This window comes from Salminus brasiliensis, chromosome 1, assembly GCF_030463535.1.
Source record: "Salminus brasiliensis chromosome 1, fSalBra1.hap2, whole genome shotgun sequence".
Lineage (NCBI taxonomy): Eukaryota > Metazoa > Chordata > Actinopteri > Characiformes > Bryconidae > Salminus > Salminus brasiliensis.
Window position 1 is genome coordinate 25438308 of NC_132878.1, and position 16891 is coordinate 25455198.

General features: G+C 39.2%; 1 protein-coding gene across 1 annotated transcript; it reads right to left on the reverse strand.

The window, feature by feature from the left end:
- Positions 1-5868: 5868 nt before the first annotated feature.
- On the reverse strand, positions 5869-9250 carry crx (cone-rod homeobox). Its single transcript, XM_072694188.1, has 3 exons — positions 9148-9250; positions 7302-7453; positions 5869-6477 (listed from the first exon to the last, which is right to left on the reverse strand). Exons 1-3 carry the CDS (start codon positions 9248-9250, stop codon positions 5869-5871), a joined length of 864 nt encoding a protein of 287 aa, XP_072550289.1.
- Positions 9251-16891: the final 7641 nt, after the last annotated feature.

Sequence of the window (16891 nt, forward strand, 5' to 3'; positions counted from 1 at the left end):
GCAAAAGACAGACATAAGGACAAGAAAATAAGGGGAGGGTTAAAAAAAATTCCCCACACCATGACACCACTTCCACCAGCCGGGACAGGTGACGCAAGGCAGGTTGGGTCCATGGGTTTATGCTGATTGTGCAAAATTCAGACCCTAACATCTGTGTTGCTCAGTAGACAGTTAGATTTATCAGACCAGGTTACATTTTTCCAGTCTGTTTAGGTGAGTCTGTACCCACTGCAGTCTCAGCCTTCTGTTCTTGACTGACAGTAGTGGAACCCATCAGGTTCTTCTGCTGTTGAAAAACCGTGTCCGACCATTCTCTGTTGACCTTTCTGATGAATACAACTCTTTTTTCCATCTGCAGTACTGTTTTAAGTGTTTCTAGAACTGCTGGACACATGGTATTTAAAATAAACAATACATGTAATGAAGAAACAGTAATAGTTATAGTTACAGAATCAGTTATAGTCAATATGGAATCATTTATAATAGTTGCTGAATCATTTACAGTGTTGATTGAAACTTTTATAGTAGTTACTGAATTATGCATAATAATATACAGTACCTCGTTTTCTTCATTACATTTATTCTATAATTTAAACACCATGTGACCAGCAGTTCTAGAAATACACAAACCAGTCTATCTGCCACCAACCATCCTGCCACACTCAGGATGACATTTCCTCCCATTCTGATGGTCGATGTAAACATTAGTCGAGGCTCCTGTCCTGTATATGCATGGTTTTATGTATTTTACTGCCGCAACATGATTGGCTGATTTTATTTCACATTCTATTTTTGTGCATCATTTGATCAGAGCAGCTGACCTATACATTTTGGAAATGCTTCGAAATGACTTTGGTAAGATTGGTAATAATATGTCGAATCAAATCTTACACAAAGTTTATTTGTCATACGTGTCAAATAGTCATACATGGTACATCTAGCAGTGCAATGATTCACTTTGCTGTGATGTCTGTTCATTAACATGAAATTAATAAGATAATAAGGATAGATTGTATACATGCAGTCATGATGAAAAAATAGGACACCCCCTGTAAACCTATATTTCAACATATGGACATTTGATCGTCATTTGAACAGTATTGAGAGATGGAGGTAATATGACACAAACAATCTCACTAAAAATCTCAAAGAAAATCTCTCTAAATAAATAGTAAAACTTAAATTAACAGAAATGCAATTGCCCTGTGAGGGAAAAAGTTAGGACACCACGACATTCATCACTGCAGATGATTAGAACATCATTAGAGAGGATTTTGGAGGAGGAGCCTGTCTTATTTAAAATTCAGACATTTAGTTGGTCGTGGTTGTGGAAATGAGTGGTATCACCATGGTCAGATCCAAAGAGTTCTCTAAGGCTTTCAGAAAGAAGGTCGTAGATGCATTTGAGTCTGGTAAGGGATGTAAAAAGATCTCAGAATTTCAAAATCAGCTATTCCACTGTCCACAAAATAATTTACAAGTGAAAAAAAACACCAACATGGCCAGGTCAGGAATTCTCCAGCAATCCTAAAATTTCCTCATGTCATGATTAATATCCACTATAAATTATTTAGTAAAGACAATACACAATTTAGTAAACACTATAAATCATTCAGTAACTATTATAAATGATTCTGTAATTCCTAAAACTGATTTTGTAACTATTGATCTATAAATAATCTAGTATACACCATAAATAATTCAGTAAAAAATAAATGATTCAGTATCTACTAGCTACTATAAATTATACAGTAACTACTGCAATAGATTCTGTACCTATCATACATGATTCAATGACTATTATGCATAATTCAGTTACTGCTATAAAAGATTCAGTCAACACTGTAAATGATTTAGTAACTATTGAAAATGATTCCATAATGACTGTAACTGATTCAGTAACTATAACTATTACAGTAACTATAATAATTAAGTAGCAACTTGATCCAATACACATTATAAATGCTTCAATGACTATTACACATGATTTAGCAGCTACGATAAACAATCCAGTAACTATTATAATTTATTTAGTAAACATTATCAATTATTCAGGAAACACTATAAATGAATCAGTATATGTTATACATGGGTTACTAACTAATTAAAATTATTCAGTATGTATTATACATGATTCAGTAACTACTATAAATTATACAGTGATTACCATAAATGATTCAATTACTATTATTCATGATTCAGTAACTACTGTAAAGTATTAATATAATGACTGTACATGATTTAGTAACTACTATAAATGATTCAGAAACTACACTAAATGATTTTGTAACTACAGTAAATGATTTGGCAACTACAGTGGTGTTTACAAGCTAGCGAAACTGTGAGAGCATACAAGTGAGTCAAACTTTGCCAGGAAGGGTATGTGTGGAGTGGAAAAGTTTTAAAGAAGAAAAATAAAAAGGGGTGGGGGTGGGGGAGAAGGATAGTGTGGTTAAGAGAGAATAGAGAGAGAAAGAGAGAGAGAGAAGAAGAAGACAGAAAGAGAGAGAGAGAGAGAAGAAGACAGAAAGAGAGAGAGAGACAGGGAGAGAGAGAGAGAGGGTAGGTAATCTGGTTTAATTGCTTTAGGCTCGTGTTGGGTTGATGGTAAGGAGATTGAGGTGCTCTCTGGGTCATCGGCTAAAATAACCCTACACACCCGGTCGCCTAGGCAAGGCCACACACACGTTGTCATGACAACATAGCAACCAGACGGCGGCCATGGCAGAGACCGTCTGTCCCTCCAGGTGCTTCTCCACCCCTCCAGTCTACAGCACCTGTCCCATAATGTTCAACAGTTTGGAATGGAGGTTCTGACTACTATAAAACCAATGCGGTTGCTTGAGATTATTCTAATGGGCTAGTTCTGCGCAACTTCACAGGCTTGAAATAATTATAAGGAAACTAGAAACCCATAAAAGAAGAAAAACAGAATTAGATGTTTTTGATGAATGAATATATCATTTGAAATATTTTAGATAATCTCATTACATAAAGATGACCCCCGTCTCATAGCATTCCCTTTTTTACCCTTGCTCAGTGATCAGTTTCTTACTATGGAGCCATGCATGGCTGGGCATTTTGGGGTAACAGACCCACATCTTCCAGCTGAAGTCTACAGCAGTCCTGAGTTCAGAAACTAACCAATGATAAATGGGGAAGCATAGGGTGATACATTGGTCAGAAACTGATGGGCTACAGTCTGTGACTGTACACCAATGCAGTGGATCTACATGGTAGGTGGAGCTCATAAAGTTACCAGTGAGCAAGACGGGAAAAAAGTGAGGGGTGAGATAAACTACTAGATAGAGATTTCTAATTAAGTGAGCTGTGAGTAGAAGTGGACAAGGATAGATTCCTTGAGAGTCTTTGAATAGGTAATAAACTTACCTTAGAGTAAATGACTCGTTGATGTTTGGCTACCTAACCAGCACATCATCTCCAGTCAATATGATCTTTTTCAGTTAGTAAAATCAGGATTATTATTTAGCGTTCTTGTCAAATTCTGGAAATATGTGAAAACACCACATGGCAACAATAACCCTTCAAGGCCCCCCTCACTCCAGCAATAACATAAAAATAATGTAATCATAACAGACATGGCAGAAGTACATATGTAAAAGTGCACATATTCCAGTTAGAAAATACTTAAGTAAAAGTTGAAGTATGATTTATATTATTTACTTAAGTAAAAGTATAAAATTACACTCTCCTACTTGTTTTTGTTTTATTTGAAACATTTTTAAAATGTGTTTTGAGGTACAGATGAACACAACCATGACAGTCAGTGCAAATAATGGTTTATGCTAGAACTGCAGCATCAATATCAGCTAAAACTAAAACCACCTATTCAGTTTCCTATTCAGTTCACAGATGGTAAATGTGGTAATATATGGGTCTCAGCTCTGATACCCTGACCATGTGAGTAACCCTGTCTTTTAACTCAGGCCTCAATTTGACATTCTTTGGCATCATAATTTGATGCATATCAAATCAGTCATTTCCAAACACCCATCTGAAATCAGCAACCCCTCCACTCCTGGTTAACTGTGTGAGGCTGCACAAGTGTGTCAGTTAGAGGTTATCTGTCAGTGTGGTTCAACACTTTAAATAGATAGTTTCACAAAGATCATTAAAAAAAATTAGATTACAGAACCAGGCTCAGCTCTGTTCAGGATTCATATGAACTGAAGCTTTTACAGATTCAGATTTACTGACAGCAGCATAAGATTAGCTGACTGATTAAAAACTGTGACTAAAAAACACTTTAATTACTATTTGAAAGTAACAAGTAACCTGTTTTACTCCCTCAAGTCTGTAACGGGGGAGTAAAAAGTACATATTGTTCTTGTGAAATGTAGAGAGTAGAAGCAAAAAAGTATAGATAGCTCAGAAATCTACTTAAGTACAGTAACAATGTACTCATACTTCTGCCCCTTGGCACCTGCCCCACAGGCCCAGTCTTAAATCCATCCCTGTCTAGGGGTTGTCAGCACATGAGAAACATCACCCATGTAGAAAAAAAAAAAAGATCCACTGGACGTCTTACAGTAACAAGTCAAGTTTAATGATAATTCAACCTAGCATAAAAGTACACCATACGATCTGGCAAAAACTTAACAGAACAATACATCAATAACAGCAAGCTAAAAGCACAACACAGTAATTCCTATAGTCTCCTAGGAGAGAAATCAAACTTAAGTAGAAAGTACAAAGATGTGGGCAGTGCTGCCAAATACAGCTGGACAGAGACTGGGCTAAGAGATTCCTCTCTGAATCTGGGTGTATATGAGAGTGTGTCATTAAGTGAACAATGCTTTTTCTGTGAATATGTGAGTGCAGTGTATGTGTGTGAGGTAAATTGAGAGTCTGGAGGAGTCCGTTTGCTCTTGTACAATCTTGAAACAAAGAGGATCTGTGTCTTGAAGAAGGAGCTGCCACCTTTTTTCTTCCAAATGGCCGCTTTATTTCTCCTTCATGGTGATGTGAATCGATTCAGATTCAGTCTGTAAAAGTAACCCGGCTCTTATCGTGCTCACTCCTTTATGTCTTTGCAATTGTCACTCTCTCACTACGTCTCTCGCTAGATGAATCTCAAATGGCTCCCTACATAGTGCACTATGTAGTCTTTTCTCCACACTAGTAGACACTGTTGGTACCCTACTGCAGTCCTAGATATCGTATATCGTATAGTCTAGATATCTTCCATCCTGAAGAGTTTTAACATAACTTTCTCCTGAAATTGACCCGAAAACCTTAATTAGCTGGATCAGGTGTGTTGGGTTATGATTTGAACCAGATTCTGCATGATGATAGGCATCACTGCCCAACATAATGCACATTCAAGAGGAAGCAATCTGAGATTCGTGTGATGTTATATTCCAGTTGTTTTTTTAAAGTTGGAGCTGAGAACCCATGCTCTACAGCAGTGGCCACCAACCCTCCTCCTGGAGATATACCTTCCTGCAGCTTTCAGCTCCAACCTAAACACCTGACACCTCGTATAGCTAATCAAGCATGTCTTGATTTTGTGGGGTCAATTAGAGTTGAAGCTAAAGTCTGCAGGAAGGTGGATCCTCAGGTACTGGATTGTTGACTACTGCTCTACAGCATCTGGAACTTGTCGCCACCTTGCTTGCCCTTCTTTGTGGTGTGAATCTCTCTGGATTCAGCCTGCAACCACTCTCTTCTATCTTTGTTATCTTCACTCCTTCTCTGACTCTCTCTAACTGAATCTCAAATGGCCCCTTTCTATTGCAGTGCACTACATAGGCCATGAAGTAAAGGCTTCTTCTAAACTCTACACAGTGCACTACATGCTTGATAGGAAGCGATTTGAGGCTCAGCTGACATGTCTCCCCGTCATGTCTACAGCACCTGGAACTTGTGGTCGAGGCAGTCCACGGTGCTGAAGTTGAGCTTCCAAGCCTGCTGGTCCTTGTAGTCCAGGCAGTCGACGGAGCTGAAACCCAGCGAGGAGGCGCCGTAGCCCTGTGAAGAGAGCGAAGGCGACTGGCTCAGGGAGCCACCCATGGAGGGCACAGCCAGGGGCGACAGGGCACCCCCACTAGCCGACAGCTGAGAGGTCATGGGGGAAAGGTAGGGGCTGCAATCAAGGCCGCCGAAATATGGGGACGAGCCATAGCCCTGGCCGTAGGAGGACGTCGGCTGGCCGTAACTCATTGGGTATGGCGTGGGGCGCTGCATGCAGGGGGTTCCCGAGCCACACAGGGGGTCCGGAAGCGGCGACAAGGAGGTGGGGCTCCACACAGACACTGGCGCAGTGGCGATGGCAGCACTTGAACTGGGGGCCACCACTGTCGGTGCGGGAGGTGGGACCACTGATGAGCCAGAGCCAGGATCAGAGGGCAACTCTGGGGGCGGAGAAGACTTCTTCTTGGGAGGACGGGGCTTTGGCTGGCCGCTGGTCTGCTGCTGCTGCTGGCGGCACTTGGCGCGCCGGTTTTTGAACCATACCTGAGAGAGAAAGAGAGAGAGAGAGAGAAAGAGAGAGGGAGAGAATGGAATTTTTTTAATAATAGAGCTTCAGTTTCCCTCTAGTTCCATTGTTCACCAGCTCCAGTTTTGCACATTTCATGTAAATACAGAATTGGCGTGTACTGACTGATAGTAAACAAATTAAATGCTAACCAGATGTTTAACAACTATCTTTCTAATGATGGACATTATTTACCACACTGGAAGTGACTGAGCCATTTTTATTAATACCTAAAATACCCAAAATACCCACACATGTGATGGGTAGATGTCTACATCTGACCAGCTCACCTACATCTCTTGGTGTTCTCAGGAGACTTCACCTGAAACTAACCTGTACCCTGGTAATTCTTACCCACATATCACAACTACTAAAATAAACTTCACTTTAGCCATATACTGTTACACCCATACTTCCCATGAACATCTCACTTGCATTCTCTTTCCTGGTCATGAGTTCTACCACCCAAAATTGGCTCTAGTATTTAGATACCCATAAATTCTGCAGGGTGCCACTTAGATAGCATTCACCTATATCTCTGTTTTTCACCTCACCTGAGAGTGTCTCACCTGCTTTTAAGGTCAGTCTCGCCTGTATCTCATCTGTCCTTGGTTAGGCTTCACCTGAGAGTGTCTTGCCTATTTTTAAGGTCAGTCTCATCCATATCTCACCTATTCTCAGACAGGCCTCACCTACCCCTACACCCCTGCATTTTATGCCTGCTCACAGAACACCTCACTCGAGATTCAAGTTGGTCTCACCTGTGCTCAGGTAGGCCTCGCCTCACACCACATTTACTCACCTGTACTCTAGACTCGGGCAGGTTGATTTTTAGAGCCACCTCCTCCCTCATGAAGATGTCTGGATAGCGTGTCTTTGTGAACAGAGCCTCCAGAATGTCCAACTGGGTGCGGGTGAAGGTTGTCCGCTCTCGCCGCTGCTTTCTCGGAGTGGCTGAAACACACAAAAAACCCACAACAAATCTAGTAAGACATCCCGTTCATTATCTACGTTATTTTGAGGAGAACGCAGCGTAATGAGCATTTGTAGTAGACATGTACAGACAATTAGTGTGTGACAAGCATAATGTTTTAAAATTAGATAAAAAAAAATACATTTTTAAATTAAAATGCCGTAATAAGTTAAACCTCATCTGCTTCATTGAAAATGAACCATGGTAAGTGAAATAGAACTAAAATGGGAATTTTACATTGAGAGTAATAGAAGATGCAATTCATGTATTTTGTTATAAAACAGCATATTCTCATATGGATGACGTCACGTCACGTCTTCCAAAGACAGTAGAAAAGAACAAAATAATATTTACGAATTACGAAATATTTCCCAATTATGAAAAAAAAACTACTTACTTTTACCTATTATTTAAATGCTTGCTATTTGTCCACACATTTTTGTGTAATTAACTAATTAATTCAATGTAAATAAATAAATACATACCTGACAGTTTACACATCTGAAAATAGTAAATCCTTTTTTTTACTCCAGTTTTATTAATTTACTGCTTCATAAAATGTTCCTACTTTCAGCAGAGACTTGTCATTATTTAATAATATATTTGTTCAGGTCAAACAATAATACAATAAGTCGGTCAAATTGAAAGAAAAATGATCAGATTAACAGTAATACGATTTTGCGCTGAAGCAAAAATATAGACTTTACAACGACATACCCGAAACTATACAACCAAGCCAACACGTTAGGAGAGGGTTTTCTTTTTCGTTTAAAAATATTTTCATCAGTTTGCGCAGGCAGTTAGTGTAAGATCCAGTGGGTCGAAAAATCTTTAAAATATATTTCTGATCTAAACGAAACAGCTCAAAACGAGAGATGTTATTGAGAACGACTAGGGGTGTGCTGACTGAACTACTGCGCTGTTTTTCAGAATTAAAATTTTAACTTAGCACAAGGACGAAAAAACAAGATGTTATATCGTCAAAAAATTTTTTTTAACGAAATGTTTAAAAACCGCGTTAAAACTTCCGAGTAAAAAAGCAGTAAACACGGATTGGTTTTACTTTAGGCATTTTTGACGTATAAAACACCTGAACCTCCTGATACGAAATGTAGAAAATTCTGTCGACTAAACTGACTAAACATATTTGCAATGGATGTTCCTTCATTTACTGTAGAAGTCTTAAAGACACATAACTATTAACTATTACTGGATATATAAAATCAGGAATATCACGCCACACACCCTCGATTTTCGCTCACTTATTTTTGGCAGTGTCTGTGTTTGATTGACATTAAACCGACTTCACCAATAACCAGTTCGCTAAGAGCACCGAGTGTGTAAAATCAAAACGTTTAAATTAAGACGTAATTTCGCTAAAAAAAAAAACTTGAGACGAACAAAGCAAACAGTTTCCATCAGTTTAAATCTCAAACACTCAAACACACACACACACACACACACACACACACACACTAGATTGCACATACTCCAGGTGCAAAGTGCGCGTGCAGAACACACTGTTAACTTGTACATAAGTGTAAAAAGAATACACGAATTTATTAACAGTTATTTTAACAGTAACGCAAACAGGTGCCAGGGCCTGCGGAGTGAGCTGTGGAGTGAGCTGTGGAGTGAGCTGTGGAGTGAGCTGTGGAGGAGAGTATGGTCTTACCCGGGTAGGCCACGGCGGTGTGTAGCAGCTCCATGCCCGCAGCGCCGGCCAGCGGAAGCCCGTTCACCGCGTAGTGAGGCTGCTGCTTTATGAAAGACATCATGCTGCCCGCTGTCCCGCTGATACACACACACACACACTGCTGCTGCTACCGATCCGGAGACACACGGACACACACAGTTACAACTCTGTACCAGAGGACCAAGAACAACTACTGGAGAGCGAGCACTAACTAACTAACCCTCCCTCTCTGTCCCCTCTGTCCCTGTGTTTCTCTCTCTCTCTCTCTCTCTCTCTCTCTCTCTCTCTCTCTCTCTCTCTCTCTCTCTTGCTCCCCCCAACTCTGTCTCTCTCTATCTCTCTATATACCCCCAGGTTGAGGTACTGGAATGCGCACCTGTCTGAAACTTTCTTTCTTTCTTTCTTTCTTTTTGTCTCTAGCCGACTCCTCTTTACAGCACCGCGAGTCCAACCGTCGGGCTTATTTTACTTGGTTTCCTGTGTCTCTCCTGTGGTTAAATGCTAAAGGATGGCGCACAGAGATGCGCGCACACACACACACACACACACACACCCACAAGGCCTTCCACCCGGCATTTGTGAACTCCACACGGATGATATATAAACTATCTATTCGTATCAATTACATTTGAATATTTAAACCTTACAACTTCTTAATGTTTTGTCATAAAGTGTCGTGTATAAAGGTTTAAAGGTTTCCACTCCTAACAAAAATATTATTTGATCAGAAGACTAGGCGATAAAATGAGATGACACAGTTGGGTTCCTGCTGGGATCGGTCTTCAGAAGTTGGTGTTCGCCAGAAGGTTCAGTTTAGTCTAAAAGTGCAGAAGCCTGATCAAATATGATTATTTGGAGGATCATATTTGGAGGACGTAAGATGAGGAGCGTCCCAGAGCCCTGGTTTCATCCAAGACCGGATTCGTTTTCAAGTTCCATTTCTAAAATAGACAGAAGTAACGTTCTAGGTTTCACTTCAAATCCTGACTTCATAATTCCAGTTCTTGTGAAATCACAGGCTAATCTAAATCCACACAAAAACACGGTCTCCTTTCGTTTACCACCAAGACCTTCTTACTTTAGCTTGACCTTTTATTATTTAAACTTATTCCAACAACACCAATGCTTTTTTGGGTGACTTCAAAAATAATGAACACAAAATACTAATATTATCTTTTGTTCAGTAGTAGTAGTAGTAATAGTAACAATACAAGTAGTATTAGTACTAATGAAAGTATAATTATTAGTCGTAATAGTTATTAATATTAGTAGTACTAGTAAAAGTAGTAGTAAAGCAGTAGTATTACCATTACCATTACTTATTATTATTAGTCATAATAGTTGTTGTAGTAAAAAAAAGAGATGAAGTAGTTCTAATAAAAGTATTGTTATTAGTAGCAATAATAGTAATATAGTAATAAAAGTAGTAATAGTCCTAATAAAAGTATTATTACTGATAATAGTTGTAGTGGTAGGAGTCATAAGGGGCAGTGGTGGCTCAGCGGTTCGAGCACCGGGCTATCGGTAACCGGGTCGTGGGTTCGATTCCCGGGCAGTGGCAAGTTCGATTCCCGGGCAGTGGCAAGCTGCCACTGTTGGGCCCTTGAGCAAGGCCCTTTACCCTCTCTGCTCCCCGGGCGCTGGAGTTGGCTGCCCACCGCTCTGGGTGTGTGTACTCACTGCCCCTAGTGCACTAGTGTGTGTGTGTGTGTTCACTACCACAGATGGGTTAAATGCAGAGGACACATTTCGCTGTACAGTGACAAATACATTTACCTTTACCTTTTTTATATTATCAGCTATAGTGGCAGTAGTAGTTATAGTATTAGTAATTAAAGTATTAAATATAGTATTAATACTAGTAATATTAAAAGAAAGAATTTGTTGCAGTAAGTATGGTAATGTGTCCAGTAATAGAAGTAGTAGTACAACTAGTTGAACTATTACAAGCATTATTAATAGCAGTGTTACTACTACTAGTAGTAGTAGTAGTAGTAGTAGTAATAGTGGTAGTAGCAGTAGCAGTGGTAATAAAAGTAGTGGTAGTATTAGTAGTATTGATAATAGATGTAGTAGGAGTATTCTCTGTTGACACAAAAATAAATAAATCAAGTAAAAACTAAAGGTCCTTTTCACACTTTCAGTAATCTACAATTAATCAGAAACGCACACACACACACACACACACACACACACACACACACACAAACAAACACACACACACACACACACACACACACACACACACACACACACACACACACACACACACACAGCTAGGCTGATTTATCATAATGTGCTTTATCTGAAAAGTAAGTCTCTTAGTCCAGGATAAAGAGGGGAAAAAGTGATTTCTCATCAGTTGGAGAGAAAAGAGAGGACAGGACGGACTAAGCGAGGCGATGGATGGACTTGATGGACTGATGTAAAGGACAGAAAACTGCTGAACACTCTGGGAGAGAAAAGGATGGATAAAGCAGGAAGACAGTAGCGGAGGGATGTGACGTGGTCCACAATGAAGCTGGTCCATAATGATAATGTTGATGAAGAGAGAGGCCTTACAGAGGAAAGTGCTCGGACTGATGAATGGATGGAAGGATGCATGTGTTGACTGATGGATGGATGGGAAATATGAAAAAAAGAGAAAATGAGTATTTTGATGATTTAGACAGGGTTGGTAGAAGGTACAGGCAATAAGGAGTATAATCTCCAAAGGAGCTTTTAAAGAATAGTTCTGTAAATTATTCATGGAATGGAGATGATTGGAATTCTAGGAAGATATGCCATTTAAATCTTGGTTGGTTACAAACTTTTGTTCCTGTAAGGAAAATTCGTTCTCAGTAGGACTGAATCAAGGCTAGTCTTTACTTGTTGGTGTAATCAAGAGTTTTCACTGCTATTTGAAGGGGCTCCATCAGTTCAAATGAGTTTATTCACTTCCACAAGTCAAACATTAAAAGTTTCAAGACTTTTAAAAGCTGTTAGTGTATGAAATGTACTTCTGGGAGCAGTCATTTTCATGCTAATGTCAGTATGCTAGATGTTACCAGTAGACACAAGATAAATGGTAGCAGATAAATGGTCAATTTGCTTAAATTTTTTGTAATTACTGCTAACGCAGTTATCGTTATTTGCTTGAGCTCTTTCTTCAATGCTTTAATGCTTAAAGCTAACTAAAAATCTCCTCCCATCATAGAAAATTTTATATATTGCAATATATTCTCAATGTGTTTAAAAACATAAATAAAACACACTATAATAAATGTTCAATATACTACATTTTTATAATCACTAGCTATCACATTCACCAACATTGTGAGAGAGAAAGTTCTTTGGAGTGAAGCTGGAAAAACAAGACAAACATCGACACCCAGTAAAAATGTGTCTCCAGTCATTTAAAAAGCCAGAGAGAAGCCGAGTGGGTGAGGGAGGGATTTAGGTTGTAGGTCAGCACAGACCTTGAAAAAGACAGAGGACGCCAGTGTGGGCAGGGCAGGGGAGTGCTGGGAATAGAGTATGAAATGCTGGAAAATGATGTCATCAAGGATCGACTTGAGTTTGCTCTTTTGTTTTACTAAGTCAGCAGCATACCTCAAATCCCTACTGATTTATATCTTCTACTAAGACACAAATCTCTATGTACTGTGCACTGAGGGTAACAAGGATGAAATCAAGTTTTAAATGGGAATTGTCCATATATATATATATATATATATATATATATATATATATATATATATATATATACATATATATATAACCTTCTTTTAACCAAATTCCTTAGGCCTTTGAATAATGATATTGTTATAATATTTGTATAACAGAATTAAAGTTCTGTTACATTAAATTGTTAAGTGAGTAAAAGATAATCCCCAAAAGGCAAAATGTTAACGATTAAACATCCTTCTTTTAACATTTGAAGAACATTAGTGTATTATTTTTGTTTCATAATTTTATTGTAGAAAAAAAGGTCTCTTAAAAGACTTTAACTCATTCATAGTTTCTTCTGAAATCAAGGAGATCAAACAGAGCTGATTCTGCTTTTGTCAGAGTAACTGTCTCTTCTGTCCAGGGAAAGATTTCTACTACATTTTAGAGCATTGATGTGAGGATTTGATTGCATTCAGCAACAAGACCATTAGTGAGGTACATAGTTCCACTGCTCCACAGTTCACGACGGGGGGTGGGGTGGGGGTTATGCTTCATACCCCGCTAGCCCACACCTGGCAGTAGGCATTGTGCGAACAAGTTAATGTGGGCAATGTTGGCAATGCCTCTCTACAGGAACTACAGGAGCTGTGAGTGTGCATTTGCACATCTGTGTCAGCAATTGGTGCAACTTAAAGTAGCTAAAAGTATTTATTAGAAGGGTGTCCACAAACATTTGGACATCTGTTGTATATAGGTTTGGTTGTGGTGTGAATAGTAATGGTAGAACGTAGTGTAATCTGTTTCAAGGTTCTAGAAACAAGTCTATGAATCTGCTTATGCAGTACCCTGATTATACCAGCAAAACAAAATAGTTTTCCAGAACAAGAAGGAGGAGAACAATCTTTAGAAATATGAATAGCAAGTCATCTAAGATACTGGTGAAAACTCAGAGTGATGAAAGGCCACACGTTAGTGGAGAAGATCCTGTGTTTCTATTAAATAAACACAACCTAAAATACATCTGAAGGAGTCTATGGAATTCTTTTCACTCAGGAAGGGTCCAGAAACTACGAGAACCTCTGTCTTAGCAAACCAACAGTCACTCCAAGGAACCTAAGAAAGTGCATGTGTCATATGGCTCTGAAGGCCTGGGGTTGTGGGTTCGGTCCTCGTCTGCACTGTGTCCGTGGGGAGCTGTCCATGTGGGTTTTCACCCACCTCCTTAAAATATACATAGTAGGTGAATAGGCTATGCTAAATTGCCCCTAGGTGTGAGTGAATAGGTGTGTGTGGTTTCCTGCGATGGACTAGTGCTTGGTCAAGGGTGTATTCCTGCCTTGGTGACAATGATTCCATGTAGACTCCAGACCCACCACGACCCTAGATAAGATACCATAATTTTCCATCAGTTTATCAGAATTTAGGCATGAAGAGTCTGAATTCTTCACAATGCTTCTGAATGGACTCGGACGTCTGGACAGTTTACTGTCTCTAAAAGCTCCCTTACAGAAACTCATTACACCAAAAACGGATCTGAGTGAACTGTCTGATGTCTGAGATGCTGTTTCACCATCCATTAGAGAAGATTGTGGACTATAAGATATTCCATTCATGGTGGAGGGATACATGTAGGGTGTTAAATGGCAAAATAACCCCAAAACAATTACACTATCCAAATGTCCAAATATTTGTCATTTCTAATATATAATATATGTATACAGCCTCCCGAAATGAGTTGTAGAGCAGTGGAACTGTGTTCTTTGGAACAATGGTGCTCCATCCAGTACTTTTGGGATGAGTTGGAAGTAGGGGATGAAGTGGGGTTGTTATCATCCAATTTCCTGACCTCACTTACACTCTTAACTGCAATCAAATCCTCATAGCAATGCTTTAAAATCTGGTAGAAGGCCTTCCTAGGGCAGTAGAGACAGTTACTCTAACAAAAGCAGGATAAACTAATGTTTCAATACCGGAAGAAAGAAAGAATGAGCAGGTGTCCCAATACTTTTGTCAATATAGTGTATGCTTTCAAATTTGCCACTATTTTGTCATCATCAACATCACATACAAAACTCACTACAAAAGTGTAGGTTTACTGGTGGTTTAGGACGGCAAATAAATTGGCTGTATTTATGTTGTAGTTCCCATCATCTCCACTGTAAAGAAATCAAGCTGGTACGTTTCTCGACACTCTTTAGACAGGTTCTTTAAGGGTCTGTTTTTTGTATAATTCAAAAAAGGGTTCCACTATCGCTATCAGTCAAACATATGGAACCATTCATTAAAGTAACCAGTAAATCATTTCACACCAAACATGTTGAGTGTTAATGTTTATATTCTCTCAACCACTGAATTCTGCTGGAATTTAGAAAAATGCAAGAATGGTGGAATTTCCCTTTAAGAGTGCAGCCTGTTTTCCTGGCCACTGTTGTTTTCTCATTTCAGACGCAGCAGCGGGGTAGATGGGAGCTTGTTTTTGTGTTTTTAAGTGTATGATGTTTATGTGTTTGTGTGTTTAGTCTGGTGTGTGGATGGAGAAGTTTTCTGGAGGATGATGCAAAGTGGGGGATGGGTGGTGGGGGTGAGGAGGGGGGATCCATCTGGCAACCACCAGCTACACAGCCACAAGAGCAATTATGGAAGTGGACTATCCTCTAATCCGCAGGCACACACACAAACACACAAAACTACACACTCTTGCAAATAGATCTCCCCTGCACACTCTGGTCAACACACTGACACACTCAATCTGCGCTGCACGGAAATGAAGAGATGAAATAGTTGACAGAACGGAACAGAAAGGAAAGGAAAAGAAGGGAAGAAAAGAGGAGTGGAAAGAGGGGCAGAAAAATGGGGGAATGGATAGAGTAAAAGAAGGTGAGTGAGGTGAGAGAGAGAGAGAGAGAGAGAGAGAGAGGGAGAGGGAGAGGGCCGCGTCATTGCTGGCACACACTGCATCAGATAATCCAGATTAGGCGGTCTAAAAAGAACGGGTTTAATCTCCTGCCCAGCCAGTAATACACAGCCCACTGTCAGCACCAATCACTCACACACTCCTAATCCCTGAAGAAACGCACACGCGCCCGACACACACACACACACACACCATATATGCGACACACTGCACCACAACACCCCCTCTTTCACACTCAAAGACATACACGTACACACACACTTGTTTTTACACAATCTAAGGACATGGGATCATAAGGGTAATATGTGCCTATAAATTAAACTGCATAATAATAATAATAATAATAATAATAATAATAATAATAATAATAATACATTGTATTGTAATTAATGCAATTATAATATGTCCTATATTTCCCCGCCCACAATGTGCACATACAGACACTTCTGGAAAATAATAATAACATTACATTTAAACACACACACACTCTACAAACACTCTAAGTACATTAAGCATCACTGAAACACCATTAAAAGCTGGTCCATAGCTTTTTTGTTTGTAGGGGTACTATGCAAAAACTACGCGGCATAGTTTCTTCATGGGTTCCTACTAAAGTATTTGAGTATTCTTGGGTGTGTCTAAATGAAGCTACTCTTTTAGTGTGGGACTCCATGTTCCAGCTGTTGGATACACACACTTTCACTATAGGACACATTCGGCTATTTTAATTGATGTAGATTATAATACAGTAACCATACTTTCACTATAGCACATTTTCTGCTCTTTAATTGTGTTAGATTGTGATACAGTACTTATACTTACACTACAGTACAGTTTTTGCTCCTTTAATTGAGTTAGATTGTGATACAGTACTCATACTTTCACTATAGTACAGTTTCTCTGCTCTTTTAATTGAGTTTCACTATAGTACAGTTTCTGCTCCTTAACTGAGTTAGATTGTGATACAGTATCCATACTTTCACTATAGTACAGTTTCTGCTCCTTAACTGAGTTAGATTGTGATACAGTATCCATACTTTCACTATAGTACAGTTTCTTTGTTCTTTTAATGGAGTTCCACTATAGTACAGTTTCTGCTCTTTAATCAAGTTAGATTGTGATACAGTATCCATACTTTCATTATAGTAAAGTTTCTCT

Coding starts and splice junctions, on each gene's coding strand:
- crx (XM_072694188.1), bottom strand. CDS start 9,250: ATGATGTCTTTCATAAAGCAGCAGCCTCACTACGCGGTGAACGGGCTT. Junction 7,454..9,147: donor CACCGCCGTGGCCTACCCGG/GTAAGACCATAC, acceptor TGTGTGTTTCAG/CCACTCCGAGAAAGCAGCGG. Junction 6,478..7,301: donor TGCCCGAGTCTAGAGTACAG/GTGAGTAAATGT, acceptor TTTCTCTCTCAG/GTATGGTTCAAAAACCGGCG.